Source organism: Candoia aspera, chromosome 3 (assembly GCF_035149785.1).
Source record: "Candoia aspera isolate rCanAsp1 chromosome 3, rCanAsp1.hap2, whole genome shotgun sequence".
NCBI lineage: Eukaryota > Metazoa > Chordata > Lepidosauria > Squamata > Boidae > Candoia > Candoia aspera.
Genome location: NC_086155.1, coordinates 48,544,982 through 48,572,140, shown reverse-complemented (window position 1 = coordinate 48,572,140; position 27,159 = coordinate 48,544,982). Strand labels below are relative to the sequence as shown.

At 37.8% G+C, this 27,159-nt stretch overlaps 1 protein-coding gene across 3 annotated transcripts in view; it reads left to right on the top strand.

Moving 5' to 3' along the window:
* FOXP4 (forkhead box P4) overlaps nt 1–27,159 on the top strand; it is a 175,465-nt gene that overhangs the window by 27,639 nt on the left and 120,667 nt on the right. For all 3 annotated transcript variants that reach the window (XM_063297593.1, XM_063297594.1, XM_063297592.1), the window contains exon 2: nt 17,763–17,991. In XM_063297593.1, the coding sequence (XP_063153663.1) occupies nt 17,779–17,991 (213 nt within the window). In that variant the 5' untranslated portion in view covers nt 17,763–17,778. The remainder of the gene's footprint in view (nt 1–17,762; nt 17,992–27,159) is intronic.

The window sequence follows — 27,159 nt, the reverse complement described above, 5'->3', positions numbered from 1 at the left end:
CAAAATCATAATCCTACCATAAGAAACAAACAAAAAACAGGAATCCTAGTAATTGGTGATATGTCAATGAATATTTTCTGTGGTTCCCTTCCTGTTTTCCAGGAAATAAGAGAGCACAGTATAGGAAGCTTATACTGAAGCTCCCCGACCTGTAGATGTGTTGGCGTACAAGTGGCATGATTTCCTAGTTGGCTTGGCTAGTAACCGAAGAATATGGGAGTTGTGGTCCACCATGTATGGAAGACACTAGGTTGGGGAAAGCCTTTAGTACATGATTGAATTTTTATAGCCCAACTATATTCACTATTAATACTGCAAAATATGTCACAGGTCACATCCTTGCTTGTATTTCATTACTCTTTGGCCCTTGGTTTATGTGCTTCCCACCTAACGCATCCATATTTCTGTCTTTCTAGTAGTTAAGGGTAACACATCCATTATCAGATTAAAGTAACTGCAGTCCTTAAACTCTTAAACACATAATCAGTTAATATTTAATGTATCACAGCTCTCTTTTTTTCAGAATGTTTTACTATATTTTATTTAAAATTTTATCTGTTCACACTGTGGTCTGTACATGATTATAAGTTAAGACAAAGTGGTTTAAATTTTATATTCTGTTATTAAATACAACTTGGTGTACACTAAAAAAGTTAAAAGAATTGGTGGAAATAAGGTAAATGTCTTGTCTGAACGTTATTAAAGATTCTCCAGCATTTATTTATTTATTTATTTCTATTATTAAATTTATACGCTGCCCATCTCACTATAAAAGTGACTCTGGGCAGGTTACAAATAAAAGTTATAAAACCATTATAAAAATAGAAAAAGTACAAAAATAGAAGAAGATAAAAGGGGGAAACTAAAAGGTGGAAAGAGCGTCTTTAAGCCACCAACCACCCCCAGGGCTGCCTATCACTCTTGGATCCCCAAGCTAGTTGGCAGGGCCAGGTCTTGACGCTCTTCCTGAAGGCCAGAAGAGTGGGAGCCAACCTCACCTCAAGGGGCAAGATATTCCACAGAGCGGGGGCAATGGCAGGAAAGGCTTTCCTCAACCCCGCCAGTCTGAATTCTTTAGCTGATGGGGTCTGTAACATGCTGGATGAGACGGTTCCTCAGGTAACCTGGGCCCATGTCACGAAGGGCTTTAAAGGCGGTATCCAACACCTTGAATTGGATCCAGAAGCACACTGGCACCCAATGCAGCTCGTGCAGCAGAGGTGTTACATGTGCAGCCCTAGAGGCGCCCATAGCTGCCCACGCCGCCACATTCTATGCTTAGTATCATATGGGAAAAAGAAATTGATTTACTGTACCTCCTTGTTGAATATACATTTGATTGAAAACTGGATTTGTCTTTGCTTTCTTCTGTGACTTTGTGCTGATACAGGATAGCAATTATGGTTGAAGTATCAGTAAATGTGAGAATCCAGAGGCAACCTAGATATAAAGAAAATGGTTGGAATTTATCCATGTGTACGTGTCCAAAGGTATCATATATGTACTGTCATAGCTAGGGGATTACTTTAACAATCAGTAGTTTTTCTCCTCATATCCTGAAGGATGGACACAGTGAGGAGGCTTGACCACTTTTGACTCAGGCTGCTTCCTAGCTGCAAGTATGTATGGTTTCCTGTTTCTTCTAAACAGTGAGGCAAGAGCCCTGTGTGTGCAACGTCACTATTTAATTAGTCATCCCTGATTAACAAAACTTGGCGTTCAGCTTCCTTCTGCCCTCATCTTTCCTGGCTTCGAATCAATGGCTTTGATATGCTAATTAGGGAGTAATTTAATTTCAAAAGGCCGCAATTAACAAGGGTGTTGTGGACATGCTGTAGTTAAGCGGCGTAATCTAATTTGCATTAGTAACAAGCAGGGACTAATTAGAAGCTTAATTAGACACTTAGATGGCTCTTGTGTTTACTTTCTTAATGAGATGGAGTGGGGCTCTTTTTTAATCTTTTCAAGAGCTCAGCAGAAAGCAAGCAGTGGGTGAAACTAGAATGCCAACGCCTGGCACCTTTTCAGTTGCTGTAGGCAGCAAAAACAGGCCAGTTGCCTCACCCAGCCACTCCGCTTTTCCAAAGGGAAAAAGTCTTCCTAATCTAACCTGTCTAAATCATATAAAATATTTCTAAAGATAATAATATCTTTACTAGTGCTGGATTTAGGGCAGGTGAGTGCACTGGTGGACCTTTTATGTTGACAAATTAGAATTCTTCATGTTGCCCACTTCTGAACAGGCTGGATGAGGCTGCTGGGAGCTGTGGTTCAACATCTGAAAGGCAATAGCCTTCCCACTGTTTCTTGTTGTGAACACCGAATGACTTCTTCTTACTAGTGAAAACTACATTGGGACCATTTATCCATCGAGCTCAACGTGATCTTTAGTATTCTCCCCTAGTATCTTTCAAATATTGTTTGGAATTATCCAGCATATTTGGAAAATGCATGATTATGAAAGGCTAGTTTATGTTTATGAGAAAGGGCCTTTCTAACCCTAGATATATCAGAGATAGAGCATGAATGGTGTGGGGGCTTTTCTACAGATGGATGACAGCTCTTGGAAAGCGTTTAGTGTTTCCAGATATGTGTTGGAGAGACTAATTGTTGATAATTGCTAACTGGACAGTGCTGCTACTGATGTGCCATGATTTTAATTCAAATTGTTGGAGATGCAGGGAAAATTCTTCTGAGTGAGTCTGTTTCTTATTTCTCTTCAGAGACAATAGCCAAACATTTTCTTTGGTTTTTATTTTCTGTTAATGTATATATACTCTGCTAGGTAAACCTAGTTTTAACTAGCTAATTCTTTTATCTCTGTGGAGTAGACTTTCAAACTGTATTGGTCAAATATAGATTGCCCAATTGACAGCACAGATCACTTCACAATTCTTATTGTTTAATATAAAAGGAACAACATGAAATCTAAGTCCATGTAATTATTCTGTTGCCTCTAGCTTCTATCAGAAGCTGTACAATTTTACAGTTGTACAATCATACAGCTCATACTCAGATTTAAAATTTTGACACATAAGCAAAGTTAGAAAAGGATGAAATTGTATCATGTACCTTACTGAGGACTTAAAATCAGTGCTGGAAATAAAAGTCTGGGAAAGGCAGCATGGGTCTTGGACTGGAATTGTGTGTGTGTGCGCGTGCGCTTTACTGCCATATTAGTATATGGGGAAAGCTCAAGGGTGACTGTTGTCCAAAATTTGAGAAATAAAAATTAGTAGTAGATGAAAGCATACCTAGTGGTGATCCCAGTAAAGGGGAGCCTTGTCTAAGCCAATCCTTTCTTCCTTAAATCTCTTCTAATTTACTGTAATGCTTTAAATTCATTTTAGCCCGTGCAGATTTTATTTTCTAATCCCTTTCTATATTTCCTGTGTTTGTGTGTTAATTAGAGGGTAAAAAGCCATACTGAAGAATCCCAGGTTCTTCTCCTCCAAAGCATTTTATGATTAAAGAACTGCTTTTTAAAGTCATCCTGGTGCTTAGGCCTGGGAAGAAAATGGTTCATCTTTCTACATTTAAAAGCTGGGACTGTAGAAGTAAAGATACATGAATAAATAAATTGTCATTTCTAGGGTCTTTTATCATTCATATGTCTGTGAAAATATATTCTTGGAAAATGTGTTGCCTATTTTAGACACCAAGTAGAAATAGTCTGAGGTGTTTCCATGACGGTAATAAGAAAGTCGTAAGATCTTTTTTCTCCTACATCAAGTTTGAGTTTTTGTTAGCCTTGGAGTCAGTATCAAGTGAGACATTATTTCAAAGCAATCTGTAGAATAGGAGTGAACATGATGCAACACATACATAGAATTTTGGGTTTGGTCACGGATGACTATGGCCTTGAATTTTACGGTAGCTGCATATACATTTTTTCCTTGCCCATTGTAGAAGGGAAAGTATACACTGCTATTTGCTTAAGATTTTTACTATCTTACCTTCAGTATCTTCAGTATCTTCATATCCAAAGGTATAAAGAAAAGAGATTTATGTACAGTTGCTTTATCTAAATGTCCTTGATAAATTAGTATTACTCAATGTAATATTAGAAAAAATAAACTCTTTAAAAATACAGTGAAAAGTTGGTTTCATAAAGATGCTGTTTGTGGCATCTCTTACGTCAGTAACAAACACAGTATTTTCGTGTGTCCTTATGTCCAACTAAAGACTACAGTGTTTGATGTATGTCTTAGTTTTGCTTTGGCTGTTTTTAGAAAGTTGAACAGATAACTTCTGTAAACTGTTGAATCTCTTGTTGGATGAAGGTAGGATATAAATGGAAGGAATGAACAGATAAGTAGATATATTTATTGTAAAAGTCTTTCTCTCAGCACACGGATAGGCAATCAGGAACCTTTCAGGTACCATGTAACATAACTTCTGTAAACTCCTATCCACTGCTATTGGGTTTGATTTTATAACATCTGGAGAACACCATCCCTACCATTTGCAGCATTGGGGGAATACCCTCTTGTACTTGCTTTGGGGAAATAAATATAATTTTGTACCTGACCTCGATTACAAACACAGTTTTGTACCTGGAGCCTACAACTATTGGACAAATAAATTAGGTTAAAATGTACAGAGGGGCCTGATACTGCAGAGTTGGGGACTAAATGGGAATTGCCCTATTGCTGTGTGAATTTAAGGTGATAGCTATTAAAATAAGCAGCTATCATCATAAATTCACACAGACAAGATAACGTTTCTGCTTCTAACCAGATCTAACCACTTGCCCAGTTTAATGCAGTAGTTAAAGAGCTCATTCAGCCTCATCTTTCAGTTAAGATGGTACAAAGGTATAGGAAATGCAGAGCCCATCCAGAAATCTGGGTATGTATATGACTTACCAAGATAGGAAATTCTTCCCTGTACACTAGAAAAGTAGTACGTCAAGAGATTTGAATCCAGTGACAGGGAAAACATTCTCAGGCAAAATCACGGTCTAAAGGTTTTTATTTTATTAAGATAAAATGCTTACGTTAAAATTCAGTATTCAATGCGTAACATAGGATACAAAGTAGTAATTTTTATATTTATTAAATTTCCACATAGTAGTGGAAGTGTAAGGGACGCGGTGGCGCTGCGGGTTAAACTGCTGAGCTGCCGATCGGAAGGTTGGCGGTTCGAAACCGCGCGGCGGGGTGAGCTCCCGTTGCTCGTCCCAGCTCCTGCTCACCTAGCAGTTCGAAAACATGCAAATGTGAGTAGATCAATAGGTACCGCTTCGGCGGGAAGGTAACGGCGTTCCGAATCGTCATGCTGGCCACATGACCCGGAAGTGTCTATGACAATGCCGGCTCTAAGGCTTAGAAACAGAGATGAGCACCGCCCCCTAGAGTCGGACACGACTGGACTTTACGTCAAGGGAAACCTTTACCTTTACCTAGTGGAAGTGTGAATGGATTGACTTGTCTTGAATATGAATATTTTCTATTATGGTCACTGACCAGAACTGCAAACAAAAACACACTAAAAATAAAAATAAAATAAAAACAAAACAAGATAAAATATTACAATAGGTGGTGTGTTCATCAGTAGATAACAAAATCTACCTAATTTTACAGGCAGTATAACAAAGTTTAGCTACATTCAAGGAGACTGAATCATACTGATCTGATAACAACAACTGTACATAAAAAGATCAGAAATTCCTGGGTGTTTTACCAAGTAAGTTGTTATAAGATAGGTCTTTGAGTCCTTATATACAGTACAGTATAGCAGGACATGAGCTGTAGTTTCAACAGCCCCTTATCCACAGGAGCACAGTCTCAGCTCATTGGGGACATTTTTGTATTGGCCCTCCAAAACTGTTTTGGGGAGAGCATTGAAGCATGCTGAAGTTAGTGCTCTTCAGAATTTGGAAACAGTTATGTGGTTAAGTATCTCCCTGTTTTGTAAAAAGGGGCTTGACTGCTGAGAAAAACATTCATAGGTAGAGCAGACTGGTCCTCTTGGGCTTCCAGGTCTTTGATATGATGTTTAAATGTGCGGAGTGCACACTCATAACCCATCATTAGAAGCGCCTCCCTGGAAAAGCTGAGATGTTGAAGTTTCGTGAGATTATCCTGAACCATATTGATCTGTAATTGTCCTCAATTAAGGAAAGAACTCAAACCTGTGGGAAAGAACAGTCACTTCAACCAATGTGCTGTAATACAGGTCTATGTACCTGTTTTGACTTTAAATAGCCCTGCCTCCCTCCTTAATACTACATTTGGAACACAAGGGACTACCTAGAATATAGCCCTTAGGAATTTAAATTGGACCCTTTCAAGGGGAGTAAAGGAAGAGTAAGGTCCTAGCTGGGTACCAAAAAGTAGTTGTGCATGAGCCTTAGCTGAATATAGCTTTAGTGCTGCTGAGATATGTTGTGCTTCTCTGGTGAAATGAAAAGATTGAATTGCGGCCACTTTTTTGAGCATATTGTATGACAATTTTGGTGTGCAATTTTGATGTTTAGTGGAGCTATGGAAAACCATGCCCAAATATTTAAAAGATTTCACTTGTTCAATACTCTGGCCATTTATCCTCCAAGCATACAGTTTAAGTCTCTTTGCAAAGATCAGGATCTTAGTTTTACTATAGTTGATTTCAAGTGCTTCCTCAGAGCAGTAATTGTCAAAGCATTCAAAGCTCATCTAACTCTAATTAACATTTGTGATAGAAGTACTATGTCATCTGCATACAACAAAATTGCAATATGTCTCTTCGCTAGTTTTGGGGGGTGATGTTCTAATTGATTTATTTTGTTCATGAGTGGATTTATGTACAGATTAAGCAGCAAGGGAGATAAAATACATCCCTGCCTCACTCCTCTGTAAGTTGGAATATCATTAGTGTGGTGGCCTTGCATATTGCATTGAATTTTGATTCTAGGATTCTTATTAAGATTATGCATAAGCAACAGTAACTGTCTATCAGTGGTAGTATTCATAAGCTTAGTCCATAGCCTTGCTCTGGGAACTAGATCGAATGTGGACCTAAAATCAATAAATGCAGTATATAATATTGAGACTGTTTTAGCTGTGCATTTTTCAGCCAGGTGTTGAAGTATTGACTTGCCTTTTGGTCATTCTGGTTTAGACTGAATGGATAGTTGCTTCCAATTAATCCTTGCTTCATCGTTTCTGATAGAGGTAAGCACCCCCTTTTTCTTAGACCCTTGAAAGCAAACCCATACTGACAGATACCTGAAGTAGTTTTTGTCTTCTCCTGAAGCAGCATTCATTCTGCAGTCTTTAGATATCTCTGCGAAGAAAGATGATTCATTTTACTTTCCATGTAGATTAAGGTTTCTGCTAATGTTTTGGAGTGTTGCTATTATATCAGTGGGTTCTCTGTGTACTTCATCTGGAATTCCATGATTATGGTAGATGGCAGGAAAACAGATTTATGTGTGTGGTTTTCCATCTTCTGTGATTAGTTTAAAGAGTCAAATGCGTAGACATGGTGAAGGCAGAACCTTTCGTGGCCGAGGGTTCTGTGACAGTTGGAAGGGGGCATTGGGAAAGGCTGGAAGGCATGGAGTTTCTGGTTGCTCCTTGTGGGAAGTATATACTTGGCACGATAATTATTAACCTGACATTTGCAAGAGGAAAAGCACAGGGATATGAGGTGATAAGTTTTTGCTGGCATAAGAAAACTGGGCCAAATAAATGTAGAGTTGGAATGGTAGTATCCATCGCCTTAACTTGATTTGGATGAGATATCATTGCGGGTCTCAACCAAATATAGAGAAGAACTGCAGTGAGACTGGAATAGAGAACTTGAGACATCTGTCTGGAATGTGGAATAATGCTTGGAAAGGAAAAATAATAGTTCAAAAACCCATTTTTCGTTTACTACAACAGTTGTGGTGAACAAAACCAAGTGTGTACTCATAGATTAAGGAGACAAGAAATGAAAGGGAAATGTGGCACTTATATTTGTTGTTGCTGCTTCAAAAGCTCCATGAGCAGAATGTGTGATATATTTGAGTATCTAATTATAGACAGCTTTGTCTATGAAAAACAGTAATTCATGAGAGAGTTCTGTAGAATTTAAATATACTAATGCTAGTAAAGAGATGGCATAGTTATTGCTGACTACACTGATGTTTTTTCATATATTTAGGATAAAATATGTGTGAAATTACATGAACATTTTATGGAATATGCACATATGCAGACCTGTAGTTGCTCCCTTTTAAAATTCTAGAGGATAACCTGGGTACTCGGCTATCCATGCTTGCTCTCAGTGGGAGATCTGTCCACATAGCAAAACCAACTGATCTCTGCTCTCCCTTCAGGGAAACTCCAGGCATCCATCAGTCTGTTAATTGCACTAATTAGAGAGTGCTGAGGTGTTAATTGGAAAACCCTGGTATTGTGCCTGTTTAGGGGAAGAAAATGTCAATAAAAATTAATTGATGACTTGGCATGGCATGTGCACTTCACAGGTTAGCAGAGAGTCAAAAGATGTCAAGGCAAATGTTACTGCTCAGATTAAGCAATTGTTAATTAAAAAGTAGCAGTAATTAATATGCCTATTTGCCATATGGTTTTGGGTCTCTACTCTAGTAGCCTTTCTTTCTTTTTTCTTTTCTCTCCTAGCTCCTTTTTCATTGCCAAATAAAAGGTGTGTTTGAAATAAACAAGGAAAGTGAAACGGAATGGCAGTTATTGAATAAATTTATTTTGATTCTACCTACAAAGAACAGTAATTAGACATCCATTTACAATGCTTCAGTTAATCATTGTAGGATGAGTGGTTTGCTCCTTCCATGCAAGCACTCTGTTACTCACATATGTGGTTACCTTTTCCAAAGAGCCTGTAAACTACTAGTGTTCATTTAAAATTGTAATTGGTCATTTTACGTTTTTATTTTTTTTACATGCCTAGCACCAAAGTTAGCCCCCTCTTTTTTTACAACAAATAAATGACATTAGCATCTTTTAAATGAAGCAATTCATTGATAGTCATCTTGATACACCTCTTAGTACAGATCCAGAGTTCCAAGAACAACATACATATGTGACCGTACATACTTTGATCATAGATCCTGGCTTCGTAGTTGGTCATGTAACTGAGACAAAGAGGGAGGGGGGTAATCTCACAGCTATATTCCATGTCTTCATGGTGCTTCCTTGCAAATGAAATAAAATGGAGCTGCTGTGGAACAGTTGCTGAGGAGCTTTTTGTGCAGCAGTTTATAACTGAGGCGGTAAAATACTTTATAAACTCCTGTTGAGGTATTTAAAAATTAAGAATAATTTAGAAGTCTTTGCTCAAACAATTTATGGTAGACTGGGATAGCAGTAAGGGTAGTTCTCTGTTTCTTTTACTGGTGGAATAGTTGTATTCCTCTGCCCAAGATGAACTAGAATATACTGCATAAATAAGGAATTGAAACAAACAGTTACATTCCCATGCCTCTAGTTTTAGAAAAAGGCAGCATGCATATAAAGGCTCATATCTTCAGAGGTATTATGATACACTATGGCATGTAAAGTGGACCTTTGATTTCTTAGAACATGAGATGCAGATGTAGATTATAATTATAATTATAGAAATACATTATAAAAAATTAGCATAAGTGGTCTGATCCCCCCAATAATTATAGTTATATAATAGCACTTGGAACCTGATTTTTTTTTTGGTAAGTTATAATTTCCAGCCTTTTGCTAATATGGCATATTTAAAAAGCAACTGTGTTAGGGTTGTTTTATGACTGTTCTGGGTCTAGATCTACTTTTACAGTTGTGTGGTAAGGAGTCCTTAACAAACCAGTAAAACAGGAATAAGCCTGTTCTTTCCTCTGCTTTTCCCAGCTGTAATTTTTTTCCAGTGTTCCTGGTGTTTGTCAGCACAGGGTTAACTATCTGACATATGTTTCTAAATCTGTAAACAGCATTTTTTTTCTTAAATACTTTGTAGAATATGCTCTCACTTGCTTCAGTACTTTTTCTCTTTACTTGAAAAATTGGTTTTCTCACAAAACGGTCAAATGCACAGATGTTTGACAACTGAAAGTAAGAATTGGAAAAAAACTAAAAAGGAAGAGGAAAAATCAGATGTGCAGTATTAAAAAAAGATGAAATATGCAGGGTAAGTTGTTAGCTTTGCAAACAAGTTGTAAAGCTTGATTTCAGTAAAACTGTAATGTATAACTTGTAAACCAATTCTGCAAGGTATAGGCAAATGGAGCAGGATAAGTTGAGTCTGGAATGTTCTTGGCAAAACTAGTTGCTGTTCTCTAGGCCAGAGAAATGTTTAGCTTCTGTCTAAGTCTGAAAGAATGGTTGATAGTGCCTGCTGGTGCTCAAATTAATTTTCACGTTGGCTGAAGACAGGGATTTTCATGCAAGTACACATGTCTTAGGATCATAAAGATATACTTCTGGGACTCTTGGGAAAATAAATAGTTTCGGCTTCACAATTCCTAGGTTCTTGCATTCTAAAAGTTTTGTGGACATTTTTATGGATAATGAGGAAATAAATACTTCTGCAAAAGTCTTGGAAATCCAGTCATGTCTTTTGTGTATTCAGAGATAGTGTCTCTAAGTTAAGCTTGACTCCTGGTGACTTCATGGACATGTCCATACAGTTTTCTTTTTAATATGTAGTACTTTAAAATAACTGAAACCTATTATTTGGTCCATGAGGTACTGTACTTTTAAAGCACTTTTCTTCTTCCCCTATATTGTAGTAATTGGTCCATGCTAATTTCAAACCAGAGAGAAGTGTTTTCCATGTTGGAAGTTTACCCCTCCCTGATAATGGAAAGACATGTCCTATGTTTTAATCTAAATTGTACTGTTTATCCATTTCATTCAGTATTGCCTACTATTGGCAGACATCTTTCAATTGTATTGCTACTTATCCCCTTTTTTCATTAAAAAAAGGGAGCGAGATGCCTGATATCGAATCAGGGATCTTCTACATGCTGGGCATGTGCTTTCCTTTCAGAGTTTATAGAAGCTAGGCATGGCACAATGACACCTGTGGTATGATTTTTCAGCATTATAGTTTATTTTCCTTCTGAGTCTGCCATGGTTGCGATCTTCAGCTAGGCATGAGCAGAATTAAATAAGCACCTAGAGAAGAAAAATTGATACATATACCCATACACACATATACATGTGTGTGTATCCACCTTGGCTCCTGTTGAGTTCATGGAAATGTCAATGTTGTCTTCTTGGCCACAGTACAGAAATGGGTTGCCTTTGCCTTATTTCATTTTTTTTCCTCACCTTTACTTGCTTCCCACTGTAGCCAGCAGACCCGGTATTACCTAACAGTTTCCCATCCATGTAGTAACTAAGCCTGAGCCTGCTTAGCTTCCAAATCCAGACACAGTCAGCTATGTACTGTCATCCGCCAAAACACCAGATTGCGAGCAAGACAAGGCTGCAGTTGTTTTACCCCCAGTTTTGATTTTAAAATATAAGTTTAGCTAATGTCTACACTGGATACACTAATAAAACCCATCCCTACTCCATACCAGCCTTTGTATTTCTCTCAGTTAAATCCATTCTTGTACACAAAAGACACTTTAAATGGTCTGTGTGCATACATAAATACTGTCAACATTGTGCATAGAGAGTGAAAGAGAATAATTTTCAGTTGAATTTTTATTGTGGTCTTCCTAGATTTACTTTTATATTCTCGTCTCATTTTGTGTCAGAAATGCAGGAAATAGAAAGGGGGAAAGTATTAATTAAAATTTAAAAATTTAAAAATATTTGATAAAAATATAAAATTTATATAACTCTAGCCCAATGCTGGGCCACATTGATGGCAGAGATGTTTCCAATCAATAAGTCCCTCTGTGTGCATGTTGGTCCCAAGGTAAAGGTAAAGGTAAAGGTTTCCCTTGACGTAAAGTCCAGTCGTGTCCGACTCTAGGGGGCGGTGCTCATCTCCGTTTCAAAGCCTTGGAGCCGGCGTTGTCCATAGGACACTTCCGGGTCATGTGGCCAGCATGACTCACGGAATGCCGTTACCTTCCCGCCGAAGCAGTACCAATTAATCTACTCACATTTGCATGTTTTCGAACTGCTTGGTGTGCAGGAGCTGGGACGAGCAACGGGAGCTCACCCCGCCGCGCGGTTTCGAACCGCCAACCTTCCGATCGACAGCTCAGCGGTTTAACCCGCAGCGCCACCGCGTCCCAAAGGGCACTGTAAAAGATGGGTAGTTGTTTGAATATTGCCGCATTCGCAGCAAATATCCTTTCCCTTTGCTTTTATATTGTAAATGCAGGAAATGCATTAAAAGAACAAGACTTGATACATGTGGTCCTGATAATGATATGGTTTTCCTTCCCCTTCCTTGAATCCAGTGCTAAACCAGTAATGAATGGATAACAGAACTGATGATGGCATGGTTGTCTTTCATGCGATCTGTCCAATACATCTGTCCTCATTCAGGTGGCTTTGATATGGCCTGAGATCAAGCCATGGGAAATGTAAACAATAGTGCATTTTGTTGTAAAATATATCTGAGTTGCAGCAAGCCCTCTCTTGGAAGACATACTCCACCTTGTAGGAGAGAGAGAGGGGAATTCCTTTTCATAGAGGAATTGCTTTAGAAGTAAATTCAGTTGTGTGATCTGTAAAGGATAAGTAAATTTGTGTGCCCATGTTAAATGTTTATTCATACAGATAAAAATGTTGATATCTATTAAATGAGTGAAACAGATAATAGTCCTATTATATATGACCTGAAGAATACTTCTAGGAGTTAATTTTCAGCAACTGAATTAAGGAATTGTATACTTTTTAACTATAGGTATTGTTGCAAATGGCAGTCAGCAACCTCTGCTGATTGACCATTTTTGTCTGTCTGAAAGTCTGATTGTATCAGAAAGTATCTGTTTCTGTGAACGTTGAAGTACTAATGAATATTAATATTATAATTAAATAGTACTAATGAATGATATTAATATTATAAAAAGAGGCTTAGAAGTACTTCAACTAAAATACTTATTTTTAATAAGCTGATGGGAAGGAATGAAAAAGCTAGTAGAAATATAATAAAATAAGAGAAGTTAAACCCTAAATGTGTACAAACTGCGCATAAATCTTAAGACAATATTTGTCATATTTACTGCTAGGTAAAGAAAAATGATGGAACAATTGTCAGAAAGAAAAGCAAGTTTTCTAACAATTGGTTTCACGCTATTTGTTTTGTGAAATGGAGGGTAGTTTCTACTGAGCTCTTTATATGATTATACAACATGTAGAGTTAACATGTGGCACTAAAAGTCGACTGTGGTTTGCATTTTGTTTCCAAAATGTTTGCTATCTTTTCTGATAACTTGGTAACTTCTGTGCTCTAAGAGCATGTGTTTGAATATCCTAGTGTCATCTTATTCTTTATCCAGCATAACACTGTTAACCAGAAATGTATATTTTCCATAAAACCAAATCACAATAATGTTGTGTCCTTGAATTCTCTGGTACAAGTATGTCATTTTGTGTCGCTGTGTGTGTATTTGATAGTGTGAGGTGTACAGGAGGGAGTTGACAACTCCACATGGGAATTAATGTCATTCATACACCCTGCGGAAATGACTTTTGAAATGCATATAATCTCAAACATGCAAATGAGAAGCTTGCTTCACCCTGTTTAATATGAATGATCGGCTTCTGAATAGCTATTATTACATGCCACATTTCAGCAATTATGTTGTTCCCAGTTTGTCGGTCTATTGTGCCAAAAAAAAAGGGAAAATCCACATGCAGCAAAGAAAAGGTAGAAAAAACAATTCCTCTTCTTCTGCCCCTTCTGCCTTCAAACTTGCTGACTGCTTGTCTGATCAGTTCCAACTGTGGGCTTTGTGCTTCACTTTGGTCTAGGAAGCAGCAATCTTGAAGGAAGCATGACTACTGTTTTCATTATAGAGGAAGAAAATTAAAATGAGACATCCTAGTGTGTCCGTTGCGAGTTAGCAGGTTTGTTTTGTATTACTATTAGTTTGATTTTAGATAGGCTTATTAGGGTGAAATGAGACTTCTGAATGTAATTACAGTAGCAGCTCATTACTCATTGATCTTAAGAGAATTGGTGTTAATCAATTTAAGGCAATTGGCATTTCCTCCTTTAAATTTCCATTTGCTAGGTTACTAAAATACTGTGACTACATACTGGAGTCTGCTTTCAGTTTATAGATGGACAACTCCTTTTAGTAGTTGCAGAGGAAATACTGAGCATGATTAGAGTACACCTTCAGGAGTCTCAACTTGGGAACATAAACGGCAATCCAGCAGTACCTTGGAAGAATTTCTTTGAAGCTCTCTTCTCCACCCACCTTCTCTAAGTCTGTTCTCTCTATATATATGTATCTATATATCTACATATCTATAACTATATATTTAAATATATATTTATTTAAAGACATACTGATAGCAGCTGCTGGGACTACCCAGAGCCAACCCTTATGATAGACAAGACTTGCTGGCAATTTACTCAGCAAGCAGCAGCCATTTCAGATTCTTGCTCATCTCTCTTTGGTCATAATAGTGACTGTGGTTTGAACTAAGAGGGGAGCTACTCCAAGCAAATTACATACAAAATTATTAGTCTGAATATCTGGGAGAAATAAAAGTAAAATTCCCAAAGTTTTCTGTTCTGTATTTTCTACTTGAGGGTCTGACTACTTTTGTTTTGGTGGGAGGGGAGTGGGAGAAATGTTAAACAGTTATTGTCCAACCATCTAGGAAGGCATTATCTTTATCTTTCATAAGATCATGCATTCAGACTGAGAAGTGGATGGCCCTATCCCAAGCAGTAGAACAGCAAGACTTCCTGGGTCTTGCAACAATGAAGATTGTATGTGTGTGTGCAGAACAACATGAGACAAGGAATTGGTGATTGTGAATTAACACTGTTCTTATTTTGCCATGGGATGCTGGCAGTAAGAGGGCAAGCAAGTTCGCTTTTTGTTTCTCTTCAGTCTAAGTCCTAATGCAGTTGAGAGGAAGTATTGACAAATAGAGGTATGAATGCCTTCATGCCTCCCCCTCCTTCCCAGTTTTTAAAAGTTGTTATGGAGAGTATCCTTTTACAGTTGAAAATGTTTTTTTCGGGGGAGGAACTCCATGGGAAAAAGCCTCCAATACAGATAACCCTATTAGTGTTATTTAAAATTAAACATTAAAATTGGAGGACTTTCTGAACTCTTTTATAAAGGATGGGGGATAAAACTACTCCCTATTACTATATTGGAGAATTCAAGTATGACTGCCTTTCCTAATAATGATCCCATGTGCCATGGTGCTAATGACTTGAAGCGAGCAATCTTTCCCACTGTTGACCTCTTTGTGCTGGCTATGTACTTTCTTGCCATTTTTGATAGAGAGGTTTTGAGAGCCAGTGTGATATAATGGTTAAGTGCTGGACTATGACTGGGAAGGCCCAGGCTCAAGTCTGTTTTCAGCCATGGAAGCTCACTGTGACTTTGGACTTGTCACTTTCTCTCAGCCCAACCCACTTAATAGAGTTGATGCTTGAGGGCAAGGGGATTGGAGGAGAGAATGCTGTGTAAGCAGCTTTGATCTCATTGAGGAAAAGTGGAATACAAATTTAACGAATAAATGAATAACTATCTCCTGTGTCTGGAAGGATCATGAACCCTTGCTTATAATTCTTTATATGTTTCTGCTGTCTTCACAAACATTTTGTGATGTAGAATGTGTAAACCTGTAGTCCTCAGCCTTTCCTAACTGTTGTGACCTCCAGTTGAGTTGGCATGCAGTTCTTATCACCTCCAGCTAGCACTGTGATAGTTGCATATTATGGTAGCTATAGGTAAATACATCTGAAGACACCACATGAGAAAGTTTGTTCTATAATTTGGACAACTATTGGAGCAGTTTCTGTCAGCTTCTAACACTTTTTTAAACAGCATTGCTTGTCTCTGTAATGAAAACTTTGAATTAGATAGCTGGAGCTATTTTTTAGGATGGATGATTTTGCAGCCTTATGTGCTTACTTTCACTGTCTATGCCCAGCATCTTTCCTGCAAAGCATCGGTGGTATGAGATAGTGAGTTGTAGAACTCTTTTGCAATAGTTTCCTAACTAACTGGTAGCATCTATGAAGACTGTGTGTGTGTGCATTCAAGTCAGTTTTTTACTCCCAATAACTGCCTGGGCTAGTTCCTGTAGTTTTCTTAGCAAGGTTTTTTAGAAGTGGTTTGTCACTGCCTGCTTCCTAGGGGTGAGATAACAGTGAGTGGCCCAAGGTTACCCAGCTGGCTTCATGCCTAAGGTGGGACTAGAACTCATGGTTTCTAGCCTGATTCCTTAACTGCTACACCAGACTGGTGCTCCCTTATATTAATACTGTCTACAGATAGGACTTTTTAGGATATATGTAGCCTTTGCTGGACAAATTTAAGAATATCTGCAGATGCCTTCAATCAAGCACTTCACCACTGGTTTACATATAGATGTGTTCCTGTACAATTTGCACATATCAAGCTGTAGGTGTGCATTGCTGTCTGTTCTTGTTACAATGCTTGAACACAATGCAAGTGAACATTTCCCTGCCTCTGTATTAACATGCATTGAAAAGGTGGGTTTTACCTGTAAGATCTCATGAGGCGGTGGTTCTGACTGTCCTATGCTTCTGCTATATACATTATGTGCCCAGTGCATCTGTTTGCTTTAACTATTTCAAGAGCAGATTTGTACCCTATGTATATAAATTAGTATGCTGAATGCTGAAGTGGGGATATTGGTGTGTACTTGATTAAAATGTTTTATGATCCCCTTGTTAATTATAATGAATGTTATATTGTCTATTTTTCCCCTTTGGCATGGAATCAGACTTCTATTGAAAGATTTGTGGCTACATTTTATGAACTTCTAAAAATGTTTTGCGCTGAATATTGTATTTCCTTATACGTGGATGTTGGCTGTTTCTGTTTTGTTTTTGTTTGTGGGGAAAAACAGATACAAATATGAAATTAAAAAATAAAAATGAAGTAAAGAATATTGGCTTCTTGGTGATGCAGGGATATACCAGTTAAATATACGTAACGAAAAGATAGGAATAGAATTACTGTTCATGTTTCAACAATAAAAATATTTGCTTGGGTATTTGTTAAATAGTACTATATAGAAAGGGCAGAGTTTTTCTAGAGATAAACTTCTTGAAGCATCTCCTTGCTTTCTGGTGAAATTCTCATTTCTTCAAACAGTTTTTGTGCTGACTGCAGAGCTTAGTAAAAGTCTCCACAATATTATGATTAAAATGGTAGCATCATCAATTCACACTTACATGTTTATCGTACAATTTGCTATACCTCTGTCAAAGAACTTTATACAAGAGAGAGGTTTCTTGACATCACTGTCTTCCATTTGTAACATTCCTGCCTTTCTATTTATCATAGGAACGCTATTAAGGAAGGAAAAAAATAAATAGCTAAGTCATGTATTTTGATTGGTAATGTTAGTTCTGTGTTGATGGCCTTGTACAGAGTAGTAGAATTAGTTTTATTATCACAGATGTAGTCCACCAGAGATTATTTACCAGAATTGGAATCCATAATCTGGTTATAAATTCAAAAATAGCAAATGGATCAAACAATTATATTTTATACATAAAGATATTCAGTGGAATCTTGCTCTCTAGACATTTAATTCCTACAAAAGAAACAAACATCATTTCTTAGGATGCTATCCTCAAGCATAGTTTAGAACCTGCAGCTCAAAACTTTGCTCAGATGTCTTGTTACTTCTTTCTCTATAAAGGTGCTGCTAGCAAGTCATGATGGTTGAATCAGCCTCGGAGACAATACGTTCTACTCCCTCCAGTCAAAATGGTGTCAGCAGCCTAAACAATCCAACTGATGGAGGAGGAGGAGGAGGAGGTGGTGGCGGTGGAGGAGGAGGAGGAGGGTGTGGAAGAGAGGGAGGAGCCAGTGGAGAAACCAATGGAGAAATGAGCCCAGTGGAACTCCTCCATTTTCAGCAGCAGCAGGTACTGTGGACTTGGTTCTTCCATTTTCTTTCTTATTCCCCTTGCTCATTTTTCTTTAGTTAAGTAGATCTTAACTTTAGAAATAGTTTCCTCTTCTTTTGTTTGGCTTCTATGCTGCTTTCTGATGGAATTGCAGAGAAAGGAAATGCAAATAGAAAAGTTATAGATCAGGTGAATGGCCTGCTGATGGTAGGTCTCACATTATATTTGTTTTCTTGCATTCATAAACATGTTACTACTCCTAAGTCCTAGGAGAGGGGAGTCATTTCTCACAGAACTTCTTTGCTGATGGGTGTGATTTGTTTAAGATAAACATTCACCCATAGGGGCTAGTTGTGTGCACCTGCTTAATAAGAAATCTTGCTATTTAAGGTACAATCCTGCTGCATGATTGTTCCTTAAGGTGTTTCCCCATATAGTAAAGAAACCACATGTTGACATCCTTAGAAATATTGCTTCAGTGATAAATAAAGGCATTCAAAATGACCACAAACTCTCTAGAAATTTGGCATTACTTCCCTCATTTATGACTTACAAAACAGTTGTCAGTTTAACTATATTGTCTGTGCTCTGAATCTCTGATCTATGCTTGGTTTCATTCAAACACTTGCTCAGCTGCTAACTGTTGTGCTTCTTCAGTGTTACTCAAATAAATTTTGCAAAATATTTTGTAAAGCATGAGGTTCCTGTCATTTCAGCTACTCAGTAGCTTAATAAGCATTAATCAGTACATATTTGAAGAATTATTTTATAGATGAAGATGTGAGCAAACATTAGTCTGAAATGGTGCTTCATGTTTCAAAAGGCAGGGATAATAGTTATATGTTAGTGATAGCATATGTTAACAGATCTAACATAATGCAACTCAAATCAAGAAAACATGTATATAAACTTATTGTATGTTTAAATCCTAATCATTGTCATAATCTGGTATTTGGGTTCCCTCCACCATCCAATTCTTGCATTTCTTCACTTACTTTTAGATAGCTGTGCATTGTTGTGCGTGCGGAGGGAGTCGTAAACTTTCATGAACATCTGATTGCCTTACTTGAACACTTATTAACTGTAGAGTTAATGGCACTTTACTTGTAAATGCAGTATCTTCTACCCTTAAACTGCTTTTGAAAATGGAATGCCTGGTTTGGCAAAGTTGTTATTTCCCCAATTGCCTACACGCTCAATTTACCATTTGTATAAAAATGAAAGAGAAAGCTTTCCCAAAAGAAGATTGCCAAATAAGTGAAGATGCCACCAATAGAAAATGCCACCTGTCATCTCAACCATCCAGAGTAATACAGTAAACAACTTCCTGCTTGCAAAGAAAATGTTCTAATGCAATAGTTGTGTCATCTGGTGTAGCTGTAGCCAGACAGATCGAAGCAAAATCCTTCAAAATGTTTTAAAGATTATTTGAACAACTTGCAATAAGAAAACTTCCATTCATTAGAAGAGTCACTAGTGGCATCACAAACAATAAACATATTAAAACCAGTAGAATATCCGTGTGTGTTCCCAGGGTATCATAAATATATTAAAGAAGAATTTGCCGTTTTGAATTTGCTAATTTTAACTGTGTGGAATATTTGTAAGCACAGTTGGGGAGGTATTGTCAAAGTTCTGTTACCACTGCATCTGTATCAAGTGACTAAAGATGGACAAAGTATCATTTGTATTCATTGTTTCTTATTGGAATCCTTCAGAGGGACAGTTTGCTTGCTTGCTATCTGTTTGTCCATCCATCTGTCCATTTATGCTCTGCTCTCCAAGCCAAAGGACTCTAATAGCAATTGACAATGAATGACTGCCAGTGTAGTTCTGCATTATACAACTGTATGTGGTTGTTATATTGCTATGTACTGTATCAATTGTTTTCTTTACCAAGTCTTCTGTTAATTTTGCTTTTGCTGCACATTTGACAGTGACATTCCAAGTGATTCTAGAGCTGTTTGTGAAGTAGTATATACTTGCTATACTGTTTATTGGGTATTCAGTATGACTAATGTTCCCAAGTAAACTGTTGGACCTATCAAGCACAACTTCATCTTAGCTACCATAGTGAGCGTGTAATCAATCAAGAAAACAGTTGGCAAAATTTTCAAATATATAGATAAACAGTGGCTTAGTGAGATAATTAGTGGCTAAGTGTACAAGTGTACTTAGACATGTCATCCAGCCCATTCTTACTATTAGGTGACTCCACAGTTGGCTTGAGAACTGTAGTTAAAGAATACTCATCATGGTTTACCATTAAATTGGACTGATGTGGCAGAGTTCAGTTCTTGGGACTGATTCTCTTTAGCATTCTTACTAATAAATTGGACAAAGGAAGGATTGCTTATCAAATTGCAACTGATACAGAACTGGATGAGGTAGCTAATAGTTTAAAAGACAAACAACATAAAATTATCTTGATTTTTCAGTGGGCTGAAAAAATCCCAAACAGAGAGAAATAGAAAGCTTTTCACATAAAAAAATAATACTGTCCACAGTTATAGGATGTAAAATACCTGGTTTGTTAATAATGCATATGAAAAGTATATTGGAATTTTCACTAAGCACAAGCTGAAGTTATTTACTTACTTACTCAATATATATCCTGCTTTTATTTGAATCAGCAGAGTGGCATTGCTGCCAAAAGAGCAAATTAATTTTTTGTTGCATGCATAGTTTCCAAACCACAGGAAGTAATAGTTCCACTGTATTCTGCATTAATCAGACTCCACCTTGAGTATTCAGTTCTGGGCATGATACTTTGAGAAGGATTCAGATACCAGAATAGGCATAAAAAAAGGCGATGATCAAGAAACTGAAAACCAAATTTCACAAGGAGACACTAAAGGAATTGGGAATGTTTAGCTTTGAGAAAAGGTGATGGAGGGAGGCTATGATGGCATTCTTTCATATACTTGAAGGGGTGTCACACAGAAGAAAACCAAGACCTCTTTCTTATTCTGTGTCCCTATTCAAGACATAGAATAATGGTCATGATTACAGGAAGGCAGATTCTGATTGAATATTAGGAAAACTTCCTTATAGTCAATTTAAGAGAAGAATTAATTCCTAAAGGTGGTAGGATATGTTTGCTAGATACTATATGTTCAAGTAGTGGCGGGGCAGCAATCTGGATTTTTGCACTGGGCAGGGGTTGATCCTATAAATGGTTCCAATTCTCTGCTTCTATTTTATGCAGTAATACCATTCTATCAAGGATTATAACCTGCATGCGTTGTAGAATTTGTATATCAGTATCAGCTATTTCTTTCATAGCATTCAAGACTTATGAAGTCACTTAGCATTAGAAGACCATCTTGAACAGTGAATGATATGCATGGAACTATGCCACAAACATAATTAATAGCAATCAGCCAATCAACAGTGGCCTCTCATGCTAGAGTCTACGTCCAATCAGTGAAGTAGCCTGCTCTTCAACATTTCATAAAATGGGCAAATTGTCCATTGCTAACTGAAACACCCCATCTCTGGAGGCCTGTTAAGGATGGAGGACAAACTGTTGTGTACCCAAGATAACTATAATACTACCAATTCTACAAGCTATTTTACAGAGAATAAAATATTAATATAAAAAGAACAGATACATACCAAAGATTTGTAGATGGTTGGCCTGTACGTGTGTACCTATATGAAATGGATGATGATTGTTAGAGCTGCAAGACTTAGATGGTGGAAGGTAGATAGACAACAGATGGAACTGATTCACATATTTTATGCACCTTTTCTGTTTTTTGGAATTGCTGAAGGAGGCCTCAGAAATGAGGCACAATAATGTGGCCCCTTTGCCTTTAGAAGCAAAAAGCCATGTTGCTTTATAAGGCAGTGTTGAAGGGGTGCTTCACACAGACCCCTGTCAAAGCAGTTCAGCCCTTTGAAACCTTGCACAGCCATTTATCAAATGATCAAGTAATTATGCATTTACTGTATCTACAATCTCTCGCTTTTCAATTACATAAGCTTAATAATAAATCAAGAGCCAGTTTGAGGTAGTGGTTGAGGCATCAGGCTAGAAACTGGAAGACTGTGAGTTGTAATCCTGCCTTGGACACAAAGCCAGCTGGGTGACCTTGGGCCAGTCCCTCTCTCTCAGCCGTAAGAAGGAGGCAATGGCAAACCACTGAAAAACCTTGCCAAGAAAACTGCAGGGACTTGTCCAGGCAGTCTCTGAGAATTGGACACTTACTGAATGGATAATAATAATAATAATAATAATAATAATAATAATAATAATAATAATAGCTACAAGATGAAGCTAGTGAGTTTTTAGATCAGCTATATGGACTATGTCATATAAATTCCTACTATTCCTTGTCTCAAAGACTGACTACACCATGCTTCTGTGGAATCCATTTGCTCACAAGAAATCCAAATAATAGTCTTGTGGGAATAAATCATTATACTACTTTTGATTCCTTCTTTGGTCTTGGCCCTACTGTATACATATGATATTATTTGACTTGATGTGGTACTGTGCATGGGCAAAAGTGTTCAGATTCACCATACACCACTCAGAGGCAACAAATACTATGTTTATATATTTATTACACTTGTACAGGGTTACACAAAGATCTATGGAGCAATTATTTTGAAGAAGTGCTTGTGAAACATCCAGTTAGTCAGCCAAGTGGATAACAGTTCTCCCCAAATTACTTTTCATTTATGAATTATATATATTTTGTAAATATAGGCAATTGTATTAACTTTAAATGTTCTTTCTAATTATAAGGTTGCTTGTCTACCCATTCAAACGAAGTGCAGAAATATGTTTGCTTCCCTTCCTCTTCTTTGCAGCATACTTAATGTCCTTTACTGCATCTTATTAGGCAGATATCCTACCTTATGTTCCTCAGAAAGTCCTCCAAAGGAGAGGGAGGTTAAAATTGGTTTAAACTGCAACTCCTGTAGATATATTATTCTGGTAAGTGTCCTAGGATGAGACTGAACAAGATATATTTGGACAGGATTGTTGCAATTTAAGTAATATTGCCTTAACTCCTTTCTGGTCAGATTGTATTGGAAGTATGATGCCATCACTGTGGGCAATATTAACTGCAGTTTCATTTTTTTCCCCTTAGCCTGCAAGGATCATAGTAATGTCTCCATTGGGTAGGACAAAAAATTGCACAGCCCGTTTCTTCCCTTTGGGGAGTGGTTATGATACAAAATAGGTGTGCTAAACAATATGGAGGTTTGATGCATTTTTAAGAGGAATAATGTGAAAAATTGGCCTGCTGAAAATTTGTATTTTTTTTTTAATTCTGTGATGTGATTTGTAGTGTGCTGGGGACTATAATGGGAGGACCATAAGTAGGGTGTAGATTATCCATGCCTCCAATATTGTTGAATGAAGTGATTGATGCAAGAAGAAATAAACAGAACTTTCTTTTACATCCTTTACTTTCTCAGGAAAGGCAAATATAGGAATGATAGTCACTTAAATCTATCCTTCCATTCATGTAGCTTAAATATAAAAGGCTATTTGCATGTGTGTGTGTGCACCCACATATGCACGTGTGGAATCATTGTCCCAAATAACGTTTGCCTTCACTTGAGTGCATTCCCTGATGCTGTATATAATTAACCTGTGGAACTCACCAGTGCGAGACAGCACTTAGAGGCAGAGGAAAGTTTTGAACACAGATGGCATCTGCAGTGACAATAGCTCAGATGAGAATCATTGGTGCCATCAATCTTCATGCTTCAGGAAACAAGCTGAGCAGCAGCTGGGGTCAGTAATAAATGTCCCCATCTATAGAGTTTTGCACAATTAGGTACTTCATGAAGGATTTACACCTTCTCGAGAAGTATCCCATGTCTGCCCCTGTTTAAAAGGGTAACCCAGCCATCCGCTTGTTCCTGTCTGACAGCTTCTGTCTCTTCCTTGTGCTTTAGACCCCAATACACTTTCCCTCAATGCTTTTTCCTGTTCATTCCTAATTCTCAAGAGGAGAAAGGACAGAAAGAAAATATGGAATGTAAAGAACCACTGGAAGGGAAGTATTAGTTTACCTTCAGGTATTGGACCAGTGCAAAGTGCAGTAAATAATCAGTTAATAAACCTCCCTGCCACAAGATGGTCCATGGTGCTGTAAGATGTAAGAAAAATTGTTCTGAATGATTACTTTCAGAGGACTCATAGCTAATGCCACTAAATGTATGAGGAAAGTTTAAAGTTTTCTGGGGTAGGACTGAATGTAATTTAAGTTGGTTTCATTTGGAGGGATACAATGTCAACAATGAGTTGTGTGTATGAAGCTCAATATCACACACACTTGTGACAGTTTCTCTTAACCTGATCTTCACCAACCTGGTACATTTGTTAAGTGGGAACTTCAGCTTCTAGAAAGGGCTAATGTTGAGAATTCTGGGAGATGAATTCCATTCAGATGGATAATGCCCAAGTTTGAAGGGCTATTCTAACTACATGATAGGCATTCATCTGGAACCATGAGCTTAAAACTTGTCAATTTGTTGGAGGGGTGGGCTGCACTTTAATAGATGTCCAAAGAATCTTATTTGTTTGTTTGTCATATTTCTTTACTGCCCATCTTGTGTTATAACGACTCTGGGTGGTTGAAAATGCAAAACAATAGAAATGGTGTTTCAGAAATGTTTAGTACTGCATGGAGGATTGGAGGACACAGCACCTGAATGAAACTTAGAGTTTCACATATACTGCATGTGTTATGTTGAACTGATGCTCTCTGAGTGAAAGTGTTGGCAATGACTCCTCAAGACGGTAACAGATAGGAACACCTTGACAATCTATATATAAAAGTGATGATAGGATGATCACCAGTGCTAGCATCATTCATTTGCTTCCATTTGCCTTCTGAAATCAGAAAAGGTATTTGCTTCAGCTTTATGTGCTGTTAAAGTATGGATAGCTGCATGTGCAAGCTAGAATGCTGATGCCTATGAAAGTATTCTAGCCCTTTCTTCCAGTTGAAGAAGCCAGTCTGAACAAAGACTTCACAGGCATCCTTAACTGTTGAAGAGAAGCATTCACCTGATTGCTCAACAGTATATGCTGCAACAACCTTAGATATTTTATGTGATAGTGGAGCCACTTAAAAGTTTGCATCCATGTAGCATGGTACCTGTGTCTTCCTGGCTTCATAGTCTCATCCAAATGTCTAACCAACAAGGAGACTTCTTATTCACATTTCCAGTTCAGCAACTTGTGGGTCCCGTGCACTAGAAGTACTGATATGTTTGTTCCTCAGGAACAATAAATCTACAATCCTTGGAGTTCAACTCAGTCCCATGTCTATTCTCATACCTTCTTATCAGAAACCTTTCCATAGTGATGGAAAGGTTGATTTTCCCTAAACAGAAGTGTTCCAGGCCACCACTCCAGTGCCTTCACTGGACTGGTGACTGCACATGACTTGTTTCCAACATCAAAAATGTTTAGTGGAAGCTGCCCACAGTTGCATAAGCCACTGGTATATCTCATACATCTGATGACTTGATTGTGGAATACACTGATTTTCTTTTTTTGCATGGAGATGCCCTGGGCAAAATGATATATAGACTTAGTCTGCAGTATCTAGTATGAGGCAGTCATAACTTTATTGTAAAGCATGTTAGTTGAAACAATGCTTCTGGTCCCAGTGTGTAGCCTCTGGCTTATATTATTGAACTAAATTGTTTTTGCAGATGAGCATTCAGTAATGCATCCTGTTATTTTGTTAGAGGGAGAAATTGTCAAAACCCTTGCAAGTGGTGATGTATTTTCACAAAATAATTGAACATCTGGCCTAGGACAAGACAGTTATATAACTTGTGGGAGAAGTGTACCAACTATCTTCCTATAAAGAGACAAAGTGATTTGCTCAAGCCACAGTAAGGGCTCTTCTGCATGGCAGCCTTAAGCTGCTTGTCTGTGCTAAAAAGCCAGCTGGAAATTAAGCCAGCTTAAGAAATTTCTGTCTGGATTTTAGTCTGTTCAACAGCTTTAGCAATGATGCTGACCAGGTGTCCTATCCAGATGGTGGTTGCCATGGCCCCTGATTGGTGGATTCCCCTGCTTCTTTACCCCTCTCATCTCATCTGGAAAATCAAGCACTATTTACCATGTGGGTTGGTCTTTAAACACGTGGTTTCCACTGATAGATATTTTGTTTAAGACCCCCTTCATTAACTCCTCCCACATATGTGACATCTTCTTTTTTGTCTACTGGTGAACTAATTTTTTTTTAAAAGGAAAGGAAAGACCACAATTTTACCATTCTTCCTATCACTTGGGCTGGAAGGGGAAACTGTCAGAACTCTGGCCACTTTTACCAGTTTCTGTTTTCCTTTAAAAAGTCCATGGTTTCACTGGTAAACCAGTAAATTTGTCTGGAGAAGAAGAAAACCAGCCTTTTACTGTTTTACCACTGTACTGGTGAAATAAAGAAAAACACATCAGTGGGTTCAGCAGTCCTTTGTGGGACTGTCTGCTCAGAAGAGGGCAGGTAGCCTGGCAGCCTAGGACAGAGTTCCAGTGCTTGGAGGCACTTCCTCCACAAGGCACAGGAGCCAAGTGGAGTGGAAGCATTTGCTGACAATAAAATGAAGCGTAGTGGGTAGATCACAGAGCACTGCTTTTGCAAGCAGAACTCAAGGAATGCTACTTTTGATGAATAACAAGAAAAAACGAGTGGAGGTTGCTTCAGCAGTAGACTGGTGGGAGGGAGAGTGTGGGTTGAGGATAACATTATGCATTCCTGTTCTTGAGAAACAGTTATCCTCATATTGGAGGAAGCAGGATGTGTGGAGGAGCCCTAAATTCTGAAGCAGGTACGCCGCCCAGAGTCACTTGTTGAGATTGGTGGCTAAAGAAATAAAAAATCAAATCAAAAAATAAAGCTAATTAGTCTCTGGATTCCAGATTGCTGCTTGGTCTGCAAGATGATTTCTTGAATTTTTGGTGGTTTGTGCTTCTTGTATAAATACATAAATAACTTGCAGACTGAAAGCAGTTGATAAAGATACTGCTTAAGTAAAAAGACATATTACAAGCATGGATTTTAAAAGAACATTTTAGATAATATAGAAAGTAATTTTGTTGTAATTATTCCAGCTGTTGTGCAGGTATAACATGTTCTCTCCACCTCTTCCCAGGCAGACAGAGTGCCCAACTCCTGAGCTTATGGTAAACAAGGTCTG